The 17,083-nt window shown below is 42.7% G+C and overlaps 1 protein-coding gene across 2 annotated transcripts in view; it reads left to right on the top strand.

Moving 5' to 3' along the window:
• The first annotated feature begins 9,071 nt into the window (after window positions 1-9,071).
• The window catches only part of TLL1 (tolloid like 1), a 141,235-nt gene continuing 133,223 nt past the window's right edge, over window positions 9,072-17,083 (top strand). The window contains exons 1-2 of one of the 2 annotated variants that reach the window (XM_074866524.1): window positions 9,072-10,152; window positions 10,441-11,064. In XM_074866524.1, coding sequence (XP_074722625.1) covers window positions 10,908-11,064 — 157 coding nt within the window. In that variant the 5' untranslated portion in view covers window positions 9,072-10,152; window positions 10,441-10,907. Of the gene's footprint in view, window positions 10,153-10,440; window positions 11,065-14,712; window positions 14,735-17,083 lie in introns of those variants that run through there. The other variant, XM_074866525.1, reaches the window with a different exon arrangement.

Here is a 17,083-nt window from a genome sequence, read left to right as displayed (position 1 = left end):
GAGGCTGCCAGACCTCTCTGCAAATCGCCTGCTATGCCATCGCTGGCGGGCGGAGGGTGGTGCCTGGGAGAACGCGGGAACTGGGGGCCATGTGCTGCCCTTTCTCCCGCGGGCTCTGGCTGCTTGCTAAAACCGAGCAGGACAGGAGGCTCGAGTCAGGGAAGAAGACGGCATCTAATTATTATTAAATACATGTGTCAAGTAATCCGTAAAAAAGGCCTAATCCTGGTACAGGTGAGATTATTTTTGTCGCAGAGCTTAATCTGGATATTATTAACTGGAGGCTTGGCCAGGCGGTGTTTTCTATATTATGCTCATTAAATGCTCAATGTTGAATAATAAATTTTATTTGTAAGTACCCGTCTCTTCCACAGTGAAGTCCTTGAGCTGCTACTCGTGTTTCAGTACTTCTCTAGCAAACTGCCTGATTAACATAATTATGTCTACACTATCTGAAGGAGGACTACATTAAAAATACAGGCTACATTAACAATATTCCTTATGAAAGTTCTGATACTAAGATACAATAACAGGTTGGATTTCAGGAGAGAGCTTTCTCATCTAGTTTGTCACTGCTTTTTAAACCAAACCTTGGGCATGTTCCTCTGTCTTTATTTCCCAAACAAATGTTCTGTTACTGTGGTGAGAGTGAGGCTGGAAGTTAGAGAAAGAAGTATAACAAGTGATAACAACAAAAGATCCAAATTTACTGGTGGAGACAATCGGCAAACTGATCTGTTTGTTAAAGTAAATGGAATTTAGACAGGAGTAGGGAACTCATTACAAATATATCAAGCAGCCTTATTCTGAGTCAACTGAAATATGCAAATATCAAAAATTTTATTCAATAAATAGTTTGACATTTGATACCAAATGAAATAATTTCTTATAAAGATAAGAATAAAAATGGACAATATTGATTTCTAAAGACAGTTGAGTGACAAAGTAGTGGCTATCAGCATATTTATGTTCGCATACGAGAGAAGTAAACGGGCTTAGGAAGAAGTAGTAGTAAAAGAGCTTTTCACAAATTGGAGACTATCTGAATCATTTAGAAGTCAGGAGCTATCACTTCAGTACAGTTAACTCTTAAACCAGGAGGATTTCTGACTTTTCACTGTTAGTATTTTGTGAAAAATTTGAGGGTTTATGTTACAAATTTTTCTAGTGCAAGGATTTTGATAATATGTCTTGTTGCATTTATCTGCAAATGTCTGCCCTGCAAAGCACTATTCATGTAATTTGCTGAAAAAGAGGATCCACACAGATACAAATTGGCTTACAGTAGACTGAGTTAGGGTTTATTTAGTTGTTGGGAATTAAGTGCAGTTTTTATATAGTAAGTGCAATTTTTTAAGAAATAAAATGCACGTGCACGCACATACTTAAAAAAAAATCTTACCTGTTGTGACAGTTCTAGATCATAATAAACACAAGTACAAACATACACCTTGATTCTTATGCTCCATACCTGAATATTCTGAGTTGTTCATATGTGTGATGTTTTAAGTCTGTACTCATAAAGGCTTCAGTGCCTAATCTGAAAAGGCACTCCTGCCAGCACATGGGAAACCCAAACCTAGGTGCCTGGAGTGTGTGTGGTAAATCTGACTCTTCAGATCTGCAGCACATACAGAAAGTAAATCTATACTGCTTTTGCAGTGAGACTGGACTCAGTATTATGCGCAACACAGAACCATGCATGTATAAGTGGTGTCTGGGACCTCTTTGACCCTTTTGTTGAAGGATTAAAATTTTATGTAAATGGTGGTTCCATATTCTGGTTTAATTTTGGAAGTGGTTTGACCTCAGACTTGTGTGTATACGTATATGTGCACACAATTGCCAATAACTATCTCTAGTCAGTCATCTATAACATCTCTAGTATTGCAAATTGTATAGCTTTGAGGGGAGGGGGCAATAAAATGAATTGCAAGGGTTTAGTCGTATAACTGTGCTGAAGAAAAACTACTGAAATGGTTGCATGTTTAGCTCAAATTGTAAGACATGTATATTCTGTATATATGTGTAATTACTGTAAAATATGCATTATTTACAGCAAATATTGATCAGTGTTTGCACAAAATTATCACCTTGGTGAGTGAAAGAACATCCATCTTTAAAATACAATATTATCCCTGAATTCTCCAGACAGAGGATATTAATTATTGCTGCATGATGCATCAGTGTCTTTTTTTAAAAGAAGCTTGTGCTGCATAGTCTAGCAAAATATTCTGTTGTAGTAAGGAAGAACTGATAATAAACACAGTACAAATAATTTTGAAGAGAGATGGATAATGTGAATGCAATTAAATTAGTTTTGTCATAGACATTTATGATCTTACAAAGATTAGAAAAAGGTACTAGCTAAGCCACTTTAGGTATATGAGGGGTTTTTTGGGTAGCTACACCATAAAATTCAGTGGGTATGATGCTACCTGTATTAATTAAATATATGTTAGACAATGATGAAAGGGGTAAAATTTCTCTGCCGTATATGTGGTAATATGTAAATATTACCACAAATAAAACAAGGCTAATAGCTACAGGACAATATTGCTGTCATTGATAGTGCTTTATCATAGTTTCTGGCTGCTTTCTGTAAGACAGTTATCATTCTTCCTCCTGGAAGTTGGTGATATGCCTTATTTATTTTCAGTGATCCAGAGTTACAAGAATACACTGTGTCTATGCAGAAAGCCCAATTAGGGCAAGGTTCCTCTATTTGCTTTGATTCCTTACCTCCAGTCTCAGTGATACATGTTTTCTGCCGTAAGTGCCAGAGAGCTTACCATAAGTGATAAACTACAATGTAAACTAAAGCAGAGGTTTTTCATCTGAGGGAGGTATGGATCAAAACAGTGAATCCTGTTCTGCAAGGTGTTGAGCTGCTTCATCTTCTAGGAATGAATGGAAGATCAGAATGCGTAGCAGTCACTCAAGATCAGGCTCATTAGAGGCTTTCTGCTGTCAAAAATCAGCCACTGACTCCTAGCTATGTGACAGTATGCTGAATACTGGAGGGTAAGATTAACCCTATACACCTAATCAGTCTAACAAGAAACATCACTTCTCAGTCTAACAGCGACATCTGTTCATAGATGAAGGGTGAACAGGTCTAGGAGTAGGAATATCAGTCTTATAGTTTATTAAACTTATATTGCCTTATAATTGCTAAAGAAACTATGTTCACCAGCTGCCAATGTCTAGAATGATGACTGGTAAGTGATCCTGTTCAGCTCCTATGCAAGTCAAACACAAGTTTGCAGTCAACTTTGACGAGGAACAGCCTCTTAACAAAGTTGAGAACTAAATCCTGAATGCTTTACCAACTTGTAAAAATAAACTACAAACTTCAAAACAAACAGCTTTTAGCTTTTTTTGCATGCTGGACAGTAAAGTAAACCAAACAAAATCAAGTTGGCAAACATTTAGATGTCAGTTTTTCATCTGGCAGTCTCTATCTGTCTTCTGAAGAACTGCAAGCTAAGCTCAAAGCTCATAGACTTTGTTTTTTAATTAAGAGGAGAGCAGGATGCCTCCTAATACGTGGAATGCAGCTGGTTTCAGACAAGTGAATATTTAATATGACCTCCTATACTAACCTCCTATACCTTCTAGCTTTGAACATTGCTTTAACAATTAAACTCTTCTGGCCCTGTGTTTAAATAGCTGTCCACAGCTACTGCAAATTGATTTATTGCTTGATGAGGATCAGGGATGCTGAGCAAACACAGAACAGTTTCTAATTTAAGTAGTGCACCACTGGTTTTGTTGTTGTTGCTTGATTACTTGTTTTAACATCAGTATGTATTCTCAATGGAGTTTTATGCTCTTTTGCAGTTTTTAGAGCACTAAATATGGAGAGGGTGTAACACACATGATGTTATAAAAAGTCTGGTTGCGTATCTAATATTAAAATTTCCTGACGTTGTCTGCTGACAGATATTAAGTTGCTTATGTACCTTTGCTTAACTGTAAAGATTTGGTGTGACATTTTCCATGCAAGCTGATTTTTAGTTTTAATTTCTTGTTCTTCAACCTTGCTTTTAGAATATTAGCTTAAATTATCCAGGTATTTGAAAATGAAACTTGCAAATACATGGGTTTTCTCCTAATCAAAAATCATAGCTGTATTTTTGGAAGGGCTTTAGTATGCTCAGCGTGCAGGAAATATAGTTAAATCTTGAGCAGAACAGAAAGGAGGAGAGTAATAGCCCTTATGTGAAGGCATATACCCTTTTTTTCCTTTAGCATTACTATGGACTTAAACACCACCAGTCAGCCTTGAATTTAGCAGCTCTCGTAACCAAGTGCCTCACCTGCAATGACATTTTACATGATCATTTTGAGCTGTGCCTTGCTTGGATTTGGAACTTAATTGAGAAGAAGTGATGATTTCACATGCTTAATGCACCCCAGTTGTACCTATGGGATGAGGAGGGGAAGGCTGTCTGACTTGAATAGATGGGAAAGTACTACTGATCTTGCAGCATGGTAAAGTCAACACAAAGATCCTGAGAAAGAATGTGGGATGTGACTAGGAGAAATCAGCCATGAGAATGGTGGATGTATTTTGGGACAATGAAATAGTTTGTGTAAGGAAACTGAGCCTGAGAAGTCAGAGTGAAAGGAAAGACATTAGACAGAGGGTTGCAGACAAGCAAACCTGCCTGAACAGCAATATAAGGGCTGGAGCTAGGATAACTAACTAGGGAATAAGGTCAAGGAGCAAGATCAACTTTGTGGTGCATATCTGCAGTAAAGAACAGACGAAGAAGGTGAATGTCAGTATAACTAGAAGTTAAATCAGATGAGAAGGTGTAAGAAAACAATGAACTAGATAACGGGAGTGAAAACAAAACAACAAAAAACCAACCCTGCACAGCTGAGAGTGAGGAATCCCAGAATAAGATTAAAGAAACATGCAACTAGGACAGCTGGAACTGAGATGAGAATGAAACACTAGCATTAACTAGATAAGAAAAGCAAAACCGGGATGAACAGCCAAGACTAAAGGGAGAATGAAGACAGGTTAGAAATATCAAGCTAAGATAAGGCAAAAAATGGACATGAGAAGCAAGCAGATGGGAATGTGCTATTAAAAACCACCGTCTTCCAGAGCTTGGAAGGGATCCCAAGATTCGCTGTCCCTCTTCTGCCAGTAATAACTGTGAAATCCAGTGGTGAAGAGAGACATGTCTTTTCAAATCCTGGGCCAAACACAGGACTACCTACTCATGCTAACAGGTACTGCATGGAGGAGCAGAAGGTTCAAGGTGGTGGATGAATTATGTGGGTGTCATTAATGATGGGGCTGTTACTGACAGGAGTCTGATCATGTTTATTCTAGAAACTGAAGGAAGTATTGAAGAAAAGGAATTATGGGAAGAGAAATGGTGTCTAAAGTCTTCAGAGAGCTGAACAGCTTGAAATTTGAGTCTTAGCCCTTGCCTCTGCCACAGAGTTCCTTGATAAAGCTGGTTCCAGGCTTTTAAACTACACTTCTTGCTAATTATTTGCTTCTCATTTTCAGATGTCTGAAAACTCCAGGGTTTGATTAGAAGTAGTTATGGATACTCGGTGCGTAAATTATTGCAACTGAAACCAGTGGGAACCAGGCCTTGAAGAAATAAGGTTTTCTATAGTGCCAAGTCCTGACAGGTCTACAATATATCAAACCAGGCAATCTGTAACTGTTTCCCATGTGTAATATTCATATCCTGTCACAATACCCCCTCATCTGAGGGGTGTATTATGAAACTAAACTAATTAATATTTTTGAAGCACATGAATACTGTAGCAACAAGCTCCATAAAAAACCCATGAGGAAAATAATAACTGTATGCAGAATAGGATCTGAATAAGTGTTTAATGAATAAAGCATGGGGCATGTTTTCGAAAATAAAACAGAAAACATAACATTGACGGGCTTCTTGTTAATTAAGCACAGAGGTCTGTAGAAAAAAATTGTATGTGAATGTGCAATGAACAGTTTTCGTAGTATATGAGTAGATGTGGGAGAGAATGGAGAAATAAGGTTTCACAGGTGAGCTCATTGCTGTTAAGATCATGAGTGCTTGATTTTTGACTTCAAAAGTTTAATTTTAGTTTCTGTAGTTTACTCAGTATATATTTATGATTGTGTATATGCCTGTTTGTTACTGTAGACAGTCTATTTGCCACAATGCACTTTCAGCTTCAGTATTTCCCCACAGAATAACAGTTTGGTGAATAGGGAACTACTTAAACAGCTTCAGCTGTTTCAGAAGTGCTCTAGGTACCTCAGAGACAAGGAATGGGTTTATCGGGAGATAAAAGCAGGAAGGTAACTAGCTCCCGCTGAATTTCACTGTGTTGGCCTCCTGAAAAATCCCACGAGCCCTGGTCCCAAGGAGCTGACCAGCCATGGTCTTCAGCCTTCAAAGCCTTAGGCATGTGCTGCGCTTGATGTTTGTGAATAAGCCCATTGTGTACACCCACCTAAAACTCCACACGAGATGGAGGCCTAAGCAGGAGACAGATAGCCAAAGAATGAGGAGGAGGTGTGAGCAATGATGTTTCAGATGTATTTTTTTAGTTCTGTGATTGTGTCTGTCTTTCTTACATACTTGTCCTTTTTTTTAAAGGTTTTTTTTTTTTTTTTTGTGTGTGGGAAGAGCAGAAAAGCCTCCAGATTCCTGGATTTAAAAAATACACATATAAAAATACCACCACCACTTTTAACATAACTGCATTTACCATTATCTGTGTCCCTGTAATATACCCCCAAACCAGGAAATTTAAAGGAAAAGGGAAAGTGCTTGGAGTTCTGTTGTTGCTGTCGTTGTGTTCCTTTGGTTGGTTTCCTTCCAGCTTAAGCATTCTGTCTTCCTGGCTATGTGTTCGTTTCTTTGGAAACGGCTGTAGGATGGATTTTTGATTGACTGTGTTGTCAGATGGATTATCAGAGTTGTGAGCTTTTTGGAATGGTAGACATGAATGTGTGATAAGAAAAAAATATTTTGTACTTAAAATGTTTCAAAATTTTGCATCATGAAAGAAGCTAGATTGAATATTTAACAGGTTACTTAGGGAAAAAGTTTTTTTTTAAAAAAATGTCAACCAGTTTGGTTACTAGGAAAAAATTTCTCTTAATACGAGGAAAGGTTTTTACTAATGTGACTGATGGGAATATTAATACCTAAGCAATGTAGAATAGTTTCTGCAGAGCTGAAATGCTTATTTTAAAAGGTAGTTTTAATGTGTAGCTGCTCTGGATTATAAGCAGAAAACAGCTTTTACTCTGACCTATACACACATTTATTTGTCACAGCACTTATGTGCCCAGATTTCTGCATGATTCCCATCTAGCATTTCTGAGTTTGTTTCCTGTCTTAGTCAGGGCTCTGCAAGGCCAGCTGTCCTCAAGGCTGTGAGTGGTTGGTGCTGCTCTGCTAGTGCTGGTGATGCTGAGGTTGGGGGCAGATTGATGGTTGGAGGCTGAAGGTGACATCAGTGCCTACCTTGCTGGGAGAGTTAATCTCCCACTGGAGAGAGACTTTAATAATCTCCTCACTGGGGAGACTGGTGTGTTAAGGATCGCATGTTGTACATTCCTCTTCTGGGGCTGTAAAGCAATCAGCAAAGTCAGTGTTTCTAAAGCTCTATTGATAAACGTGTGCTTGTTAGACAGAGGTTGTTTCTTTTTGGGGTGGAGGTGCATAGGCGCAGGAAAGAAAATTAACTTTTTAAAGGTGTGCACGTATGAAACAAGACCGAGCAGAACAACAAAACCAGCTTAGGGAGGTCCAATATGTGAAATGCACATGTAATTAATGACACTGTAAAATAAACTATCTCCTTTGTGGACATAAAAAAAAAAAAAACCAAAATTAGATTTCAGATTGGATCAAACTTTTCTTTAGCAAAACACAGCTCACCGAGCCATGACACTGTGCAAGCGAAGGTATTCATCGGCTCTGACACTGCTGTGATGGATTGACAGGAAGGGTCTCTGATAGCTTCCTTGGAGTCAGTTCCCAGTGTCTGCGGTGGTTGGTCACAGAAATTACATTGAGAAAGAGGGGAAAAGGAGCAGGCCACAAGTTTCTCAGGCTTTTCTGTGATCTGGTGTGTGGTGCTTTTTGCAGGTCTTGCGACAACAGCAAACTGAACTGCTGGGACAGAGAACAGTTATTCCTCATGGAATAGCTGCATAAGCCTTTCAGTGGCAGCTACTCATTCCTTGGTTTTCGGCTTTGGAGCGACAAGATTGAGTTGGGAGTAATGTGGACACAACCTAGATGCCAAAAACGTAAGGAAGCACAACACATGGATGCTTCAAAGACACTGACGTTACTCGGTGCTAGACGCCTTAATATGCTCTGTTATTAAGCTGTTATTACCTCTGTCTCAACCGACCTTTCCAGTTTTAATGGTAAGAACAGCTGAGAGTACCTATCTATAGCAACACTAACCCCTCATTCGCAGGAGGGCAGGGGCAGACGGAGCGACTCCGGGCAGGCAGTACGCTTTTTGTCTCGCCTTCCCCCCCCTCCTCCCCCGTTTTTGGGAGCAGCTCAGCCACGATAGCGGCGACAGCAAGCTGTGCCTACCTCCCGGTAGCGGCGATCGCAAGCTGTGCCTACCCGGAGTTTCCTAACTGCTTTTCACCGCGCCCTCGCCGGCGCTGCCCCCCCCACCTGGGGCAGCGCGGACGGCCCGCGCCCGCGGAGGAAAGAGGCGCGCAGGGCGGCTGCCCGGGAGGCGCTGCGCCGCGGCGCCGGCTCTGCCTGCGCTCCTGGCACAGCCGGGGGAAGGGACTATCTCCGGATTTCCACCCCTGCGACAGGGGGAAGGCGACCGGGAAGTGCTGCGGGGAGAGGGAGCCTGTGCGGGCTCGGGCGTGAGAGAAAGCCGCAGCCAGTTCTTGGCGGCAGCCCTTTCAAAAGTCCGTGTTAAATGTGACACCCCGGCGAAATGGGAGCAGGAGAAACTCCCCGCTACCCCCCCCCACCCCCCTCGTTCCCCCCCCTCCCCCCCCGCCCTTTTCCATGGAAACTCGTAAAAGGAGGAGGAGTAGAGTTTGCTACGGAAAAGTCTCACCTTGGTCTGAAACAGTTTCAGGCGTTTCTGCAGGATCGGAGCTGCCCGTCTCGGGGGAGGGGAGGAGGCAGGGAGGGAGGGGAGGAGGCAGGGAGATCTTTAGCTACCTATATATATATGTGTGTGTGTGTGTATATTTTTTTTTTTCCGCTCGATCTTATTTTATTCCAGCAGCACTTATCTCCACCCCTCCTCCCTCCTCCCCCCTCCCTCTCCAGGTTGATCGGCTGAAATGAGGCTTTGCGCGCTGATCCCTTCTCGGGCTTTAAAACAAAACCCGGCCCCGCGCAGCCGGCATCGGCTCGGGGCGCCTCGGCGCTGAAGCGCGGCGGGGCGCAGCAGGACACCGCGGAGAGGAGAGGAGCGGGGCGGCGGCTCCCGAGGAAACTTCGCTTGGAAAATAAACCTCCACCACTTTCCTGGACATCCACGTGAGAACAGGAAAGCCCGACTGCAAGATCTCAGCGCTCCTGCTGCCTGCTGCAATTTTACTTTTCGTTTGCCTTGATTATTTTTTTTTTCCCTGTTTGTTTGTTTGTTCTTACTTTCGTTTTGGAACGGGTTCCTAGCTGCTTGGCTGAACTTCTGGAAACCAATGGACCTTTTATATTGCCTTCCTCTGTTTTAAACAAACTATGGACGCTTAAACTTTTCTCTTTTCCCCCTCCCCCTCGCTCCTTAACCCCCACCCGTCAGCTCATGGGGCTAACACTGCAAAGCAGCCGCAGCAGAGGGAGAAATACACAGCCACTGATTTATTTTCCCGTCTCCTAAATTGCAGTTAATTCTTCTCATCGTCCTCCTCATCACCCATTCTCTCGGGCTTTTTTTGGCTGCCGGGTGTCGATCTGTGCATTGTTTTATCTGATCTCGATTCTTTTGTTGTTGTTGTTTAAATGCCATGCACTGCTTATCTAGAGAGAAAGCTATATGGAGATAGAGACATATAGTGAATGCGCGTGTTTCCATAAGACTATCAAGGGAGCAGATCAGAAGCAGCCCGGATCCTGACCCTGACTGTATGAATAAGTAAGCAGGATGCTGACGACTGTGCGTTAGTTGCCTGTAAGGTTTTCGTAAGTTAAAGGGGGACGGAGGGGGGGGGGGGGGGGGGGGGGGGGCAGACCAGAGACAGAGCTTAGAGTAAGTGTTTGTGCGGAGGGGGGGAAGCTCTGACACTTTGCTCCCTCCAGCATAGCTGCTGCCTCCCATCACTAGGGCTCCGCGTTTGCTCCAGTGCACCCCCAATCCCCCCCACCCCCCCTCCCTTTTCTTTCCTTCCTTCTTTCTTCCTCTTTCCCCCTCTCCCCGTGGTAGTTTGCTGATGTGCAGCCCGGATCTATCTTCTGGCAGCAGCAACAGGACCGGGATCGGCGGCGCGGCGGGGCGCGGGCCGGGCGCGGAGCGGGACGCGGGCAGCAGCCGCCTCCACCTCCTCCTCCGCGGGAAGTTTGGCTGGGGTTTGACAGAGGCGAGGGGACGCCCTGACAGACAGGATCTCCCGGCCTGAGTCCACCCCCAGCGCCCACCCACACACCCAGCGACTTCTCCCCGGCGAGGTGGCGGGCTGGGGGCAGGAGGGGCAGCGGCGCTCGTATGCTGCTCGCTCTGTGTTGCACCCGTCTGACTGGGGCTACCTAGGGAGCACCGTCTCTCGGAAGAGCCTCCAGGTTGAGAAGGAAAAAAACCCAAGCCCAACCCTCCCCCCCAAACCAGTGGTTCCTCCATCCCTTACCCTCCCTCCCCAAGCCGGCGTGGACAGCTGAACCGGCCGCCTAATTCATCCGCACTCTGCCCACCACCTCTTTGCCAGAGGGAGGATGAAAATGCTCTGCTGGAGGATGGCACTGTGGCTGGCCGGGTGGACTGTCTGTGGGAAGCCTTCCTCCTGCTCTGGCCTCGATTACGACTACACTTATGATTTCACTGAAGAGGATAAAGCTGAGGCGATAGATTATAAGGATCCTTGCAAAGCCGGTAAGTGACTTCCACGTCTAATACAGCTCCCCACCCCCTCCCCGGATGGTGACTTTGTCTCGCCTGTATTCACGGCGGTGTGGGGAGGGGGAGCCCCGGGCTCACCTGCTCCCTCCCGGGGCAGCAGCGAAGAGCGGGGCCGGAGCCCTGCGCCCGGCTCCCTCACCTGGGGAAGGTCCCCAGGACCGGCTTCTCTGGGACTTCCCACCTCCCGGGCGCCTCCGGCTTGAGTGGGAGAGGGGCGCGGCGACGGGCAGGGCTGGACCGGCCGCCGCCGCTCCGCGTCCCCGGCGGCGGGGAGACCCCTCCGGGCTCCGCTGCCGGCTCGACGCCGCCGCGGGACGCGGAAGTTGCAGAGCGCGCTTCGGCGGCGCTCAAAGGTTTCGGGGCGGGACTGTGCCCGCGGCACAAGCCGGGAGCGCGGAGCGGCCGGGCCGGGCCCCGCCGGCGGGAGCGGGTGCCGCCTCCCGCGGGCTCCCTCTCGCCTTCCTCCATCTCAACCTGTCGCCCCCGACCGGGCACCCTCTCTCGTGGGGCCGGCCAGCCGGGGCGGACCCGGGGCGGGCCCTCGGTGCCGGCCGCCCTATGAATATGTATATGATAAGTGCACAGCCCGAGCGGGGGGGGTGGGCTCGCTCCCTCGCTGCTGGGGTTTCAGCCGTGCAAGTCCGCGCCGGCGTATTTTATCACCCAACTAGTATGTGGTGGGGTTTGGGCTTTGGGCTTTTACAGTGTGTACTGCGGTGCCCCCCGCTCGCTCTGTGCCTGACCGACCCCTTTCTAAACCGTGGGGGAAGAGCCGAGTTACAGCCTCTTCTCACCTTGCAGAGCAAATGAGTGCTTTTCTACAACGTTTACCTTGCTGATTTAGGACTTCTGACTCCTTAATGCCAGGTACAATTCTTCATCCATTAAAGTTATCAGCAGCCTTCTCACTGACCCCAGGAACCGGGTTCACTGGTATGTCAGTAGACAAGTGTATCTCGATGATACCCCCCCCCCCCCCCCCCGCAGTGTTGCGAACAAGAGTGGTGGTCCACTCCCTACAGCTCTATTGTTAAATAAGTGCTCAAGTTTTCCAGCAGCCTCCTTTGCATTAATTAGTTGTTTTATATTCTGAAAACTAGTTCAGCCAAAGGTTGTGTTCACTATGTCTGTGTGGTTTTGTTTAATTTATTGAGGAGAATGTGGTGAACATATATGCCAAATATGCAGCCACTATGTTTTTCTAATCACAAAAATATTTTGTTCCTAAGTGTGAATTGTTAGGTCTTACTTGCTTGCAATTGAGGAATGCTCAAGTTCAAAAAGAGCAGAAGCAACTGCAAACAAAATATTACTTTTTCCTAATTAGCATCCACTAATATATATATGTAAGTAACTGGTCATAGTTAACTTGAACTCTTTTCTTCTGATCTTCAGTTTTTTAGGAAGACTCATATGCATCATTTCATATAATAAGAAATGTGTATTTACTCAGTTTGGGATTTTTTTAGTACTTTTTGTTTCATAGTGGCAATAATTTAAAATTATAATTCATAATACGAAGTGTTTTAATGTGCATGAGACAACAGTGTTGACAATTCTCTGCTGTAATTTTGTTTTGTTTGGAGAAAGAAACATTTGTTTGAAAAGTCTGGCCCATTGAAATATTTTATGGAAGTTTGTACTGCTGCTGCTTCTTCACAAGGTGCGATGAGAGACAGGTAGATGCATGAAGACTTAGCTGTGTGTAGTTTCTGTTAGTCTTAAAAGCAATCACTATGAGGTTTTCTATTCAGTAAATAGCCAATTTATTTATTTATTTTAGTGTATGGTAGTTCCTCAGAAATAAAAATGTGTGTGTCACTGCCGCACACTGGGTTTGTACCATGTACCAATTGTTTTTAACAAAAATTAGGAAGTTCTACTTATCAATGAAACTGATCCTTCAACAGTATTTCCCAATTACTTTTCCTGCTAAACCTTCACTAAAGGCTCCATTAATCTTAGCCTGTGAAGTACTGATACCTGATCAAAGGTGATGGGGATAGCGGGTGCTCAGACTCTTTTAACAGCATAACCCAAATGTGTGTTCTCCCTAGGTCAGGTCTTACTTGTCTGGGGTGGGTTCTGGACTTCCATGGGTCTGTCATTAGGATGGTTTCCACAGTGAGGCCCTAAAGAAGGACAAAGCCAAGCTTCACACTCAGGGGTGTGAGTTGTTCGCACTCAAATTTGTGTGGTCACCCTATGCGTGAGGTAACAGGATAAAACAAGATAATCCTTGCTGAGGTTGTGTTCAGTGTATGCAAACTTTGTATCTAGGATATAATTAATACCTGCTTTTATGCATCTTGGGGACTTACAGCTGAGCCTGTAAAAGTGCTCTTTATTTTTTTAACTGTTCCGACAGTTAGGTCCCAGATATAAGTGAATTTCTGCAATTTAGCAAAATGGGGGAATGCTCAAAGTCACTTAGGGTTTTACCTAGCGACATACTTCAGAAACTCCAGTGAGTAAATTTTACAGACGTGCTACAACAATTTGACCTACCACAATTTGTGAGCAAATAAAATGTTTTGAAACCAACCGCAGCTAAGATCCCTCCAAAGTTGCTGATACAAGATGGATTCACCTGTATTTTAAAAGTTATTTGCACTCTGTTTTTCTCCAGTGAGTAGTGTTTGCTGTTTAGTTTTTACTCCATAGACCATGAGAAAACATTTGTGATCTTGTGACAGAAAGCACAATACATGAAGCCTCAGATCTATAGTTAGATATAGTTAAAAATCTAGATAGATAACTCTTTATAGATACAGTCCTAACTGTTGAATTAATCTTCTTTTGGTAGGTCCCGTTTTTCCCATTTTTGCCTTTTGTGGAAGAGCTGGAGAAATTTACTAGAAACAGAATGAGACAGCCTCTGAGGCATTATTTATAGGTATTTTGTGGGATTACTTATAGGTATTCTGTGTGTATTTTAACATTTTCGTAAGGAAGGGATCATTTTAGTGAGTGTGCCTAGAATCACACTGTTCCATTGACTTAAAATTCCCAGAAGCAGTGTAGTACAGGATGCTACAGAGGCTGAAAAGTTTCCAGCTTTGTGAAAAATCTACAGAGTCTGACAGATGCACAGTAGGGTTAGGAGTTGATTCTGGAACTGATGTCTTCAATTGCATCTAAAACAGCAGCTATTTTATGCAACAACCCCAAAGTTCAGTCTGGGCAGTGAAGCCAGCACCTTGGGAGCCCTGGAGTAAGGGCTCCAGGGAAGAGAAGAGCCTGGAGAAACGGTGTTGAGGAGACGAGTGTTGGTAAGGAAGCTATTGACGTTGTGCAGAAGAACTTGATGAGCTGTGTGGTTTCCTGTGTGTTTGTCTGCGGACCTTTAACCTATGTATGAATTTTGGGTTATGCTACTTCTTATAACAAGTATCCTGGCATGCTGTAACAGCGGGATGTGATGTAACATAGTTTCTGTGCTTCTGATGTCTCGGATATTTCCTCGTGTCTCTCTGCAGGATATTGCCCTCAGTGTTTACCATTGTGAAGTTCAAGTGTAAGGCATTCTTAGTTCATCTTCAAGATCTAATTTGCCAGAAGATGTGAAACTGCAACGCCATACTCATCACAATGTTAGGCTTTAAAGAATCTGAGAACGTAGATCAGCATTTGTATAAATCAGGTATTACTCCAAAAAATAAAATGCTTAGTTAGATTTAAATGGGCACTGTGAAGCTTTTCATATTGCAGTGTGCATCTATATTTATTTGTGGATTCCTGAAGTTTTTTTTTTTTCCATTCTACCGCAGTTTATAATGTATTAAGGATTTCTGTTGAGAAACATACGGAGTGAGATGGATAGGAAAAGAATTTCCCATCTGACATAGTCTGCACTTACTTGATATTGACGTTTTTTTGAAGGCTTTTGTTTTGTTTCCGTAGACCAAACCAAACAAAAAAACCAAAAAACAAAAAGAGAGAGAGATACTCTGGTGTCATCTTCCAACTAAAATATTGTGAACAGTGGGAGATTAGGCCACACATCTTAGTTTTGTTGCATATCCACATCACCGAGGACTGTTCTAGCCTCTGGACTGCTGGCTGTCCTCAGATAAATCTTTTTCTAGCATTTTTTCTGTGAGGTATTTCCCTTCTTAAAAAAATCGCTAAAGGTTTGGTGAATAGGCTCGAACTTGAATTCCTTGATCTATTGTTTTTTTCTGTTGTTGGCCTTGGTCTTCTTTGCACCAGAAATTCTGTCTTGCACTGGGGAAACTTTTCCCAAGGAAAACTTAATTGAAACTTTTACATTCTCACTGTAGTTAATTTGGATTACTTTTTTTTTTTTTTTTGTTTATTATTAACACAAAACACTTAATTGGGATATTACTTTTTCTTTAAAATTATGCATGAGTTGCTTGCCTTGGAAGAGAAGCTTTTCATTTTTTTCCTCAGTAAAGCTAGATACAAATGTCAAAAGAATAATAATAAAGACAAACAATTAGATTGACAGCTTCATAATTTGGAAGTTGGTTAGCTTGCTGGTGTTTGACTAAGAATAAATTCTGTATGTATGTGTGCCTGTTTGACAATAAGAGAAAAGTAAGAAGGACCTTCCTCATTGTGTCCCTTTCTCACTCCTGTGAGAATCTAAGGATTTGCAGCTTTATAAATAATAATTTAAAAAGTTTAGATTGTCCCTAATAGGGGTATCAGGTATGAAGCCTAGTTATATATTTTATTTGTAAAGTATCTGAACATGAAAAGTTGATGGTAAATGATATGGTGTCATCTGTGACTGCCATCTAACTTTTGTTTATTGATGTTGTAGCATCAGTCTTCTATACTGCTAGGTTGAGGTTTTTCTTGGTTTGTGTCTTTTATTCAGGGACATGTGTTTTCAGCTGTAAGCATGCTAATTGTGCAGTCTGGCAATATGAAAATTCTTAAAACCTCTGATTATACATTTTGAATCTGTTGCATGATTTAGATAATTGGGATCTTTAATCCTTATACTTCAGTCATGCAGTAAATTCTGAAAGATATATTGTGCAGTTTGTACTAATGTAGAAATTGTACTGATAATATCACTTGCCAGATTGACAGAACTGTGACTATTCATGTAGTAAATGCATAGTGTAGGCAGATGAAACAGAAACAAGCTTTTCTGAATAGTCTGTCCCAAATGGCTTCCACCTTGCTGTAGATAAACTTATAGGGTAAATCAGACTACTGAAAAATTTAGTTTTTAAGTCATATTTTTTTTCCAGAGTTCTTCACCATTACTTTATCTGTGATGCCCTTTAATGTGGTATCTCAGCAACTTTGAAAGAGATTTGTGTGAACATAAAGTTCTTTTTCTCCTTGGCTTCATTGAAAAGATTAATTCAGTAGTGAAACTCTGGAAAAACTGTATTAAATGAATATATTTGATGTTCTAACTTTGTGAATATCCTGCCATACCAAAGGCTCAATTTCATGTCCAGACCACTTTCCATGGGGATCTGTTTCTGAATATATTTCCGGTGTGCCAAACAAGTGACCTGCAAGGAGCAGTATTACATCACTGCAAAACAAGCCTAATTGACAAATATAATTGAGCTTGGAATCAGGTCCTGCAGGCAAGCTCGGAAACATTCACCACACCTGGATGTCTGCCTTATGTCATTCTTATTGCCCCTCTGGAAAACAGAGTTGATAGGCTTATGACATAATTCCATTCACTTCTTTTTGGAGAGAAACGATCACGTCTGTGGTGTGTGATATTGACAGAAGGGCTGTAAAATGGAAGAGTCAACTTCTGGTTTTTGCAGGCGCAGGGGTCCCCATGGAGGAAAACAGACTTTTTTTTTTATTATTTTTTTTTTTTTTTATTCCTGGATGCATTACAGTACTCTAAATTTTGTAACAGTGAATAAACTAAACAAGCGGAGAAATCTCTATTCTTTGTTTAGTCAATGTGCATTTATCCTTAAACTGAAATAGGTTTTTATGGTCTAGCTTTAGACTCATGAAAAATGTTATGGTACAA

Source organism: Strix uralensis, chromosome 4 (genome assembly GCF_047716275.1).
Source record: "Strix uralensis isolate ZFMK-TIS-50842 chromosome 4, bStrUra1, whole genome shotgun sequence".
Classification (NCBI taxonomy): domain Eukaryota; kingdom Metazoa; phylum Chordata; class Aves; order Strigiformes; family Strigidae; genus Strix; species Strix uralensis.
Note: the sequence above shows the minus strand (reverse complement) of the source record. Positions and strands in the feature narration are given on the sequence as shown.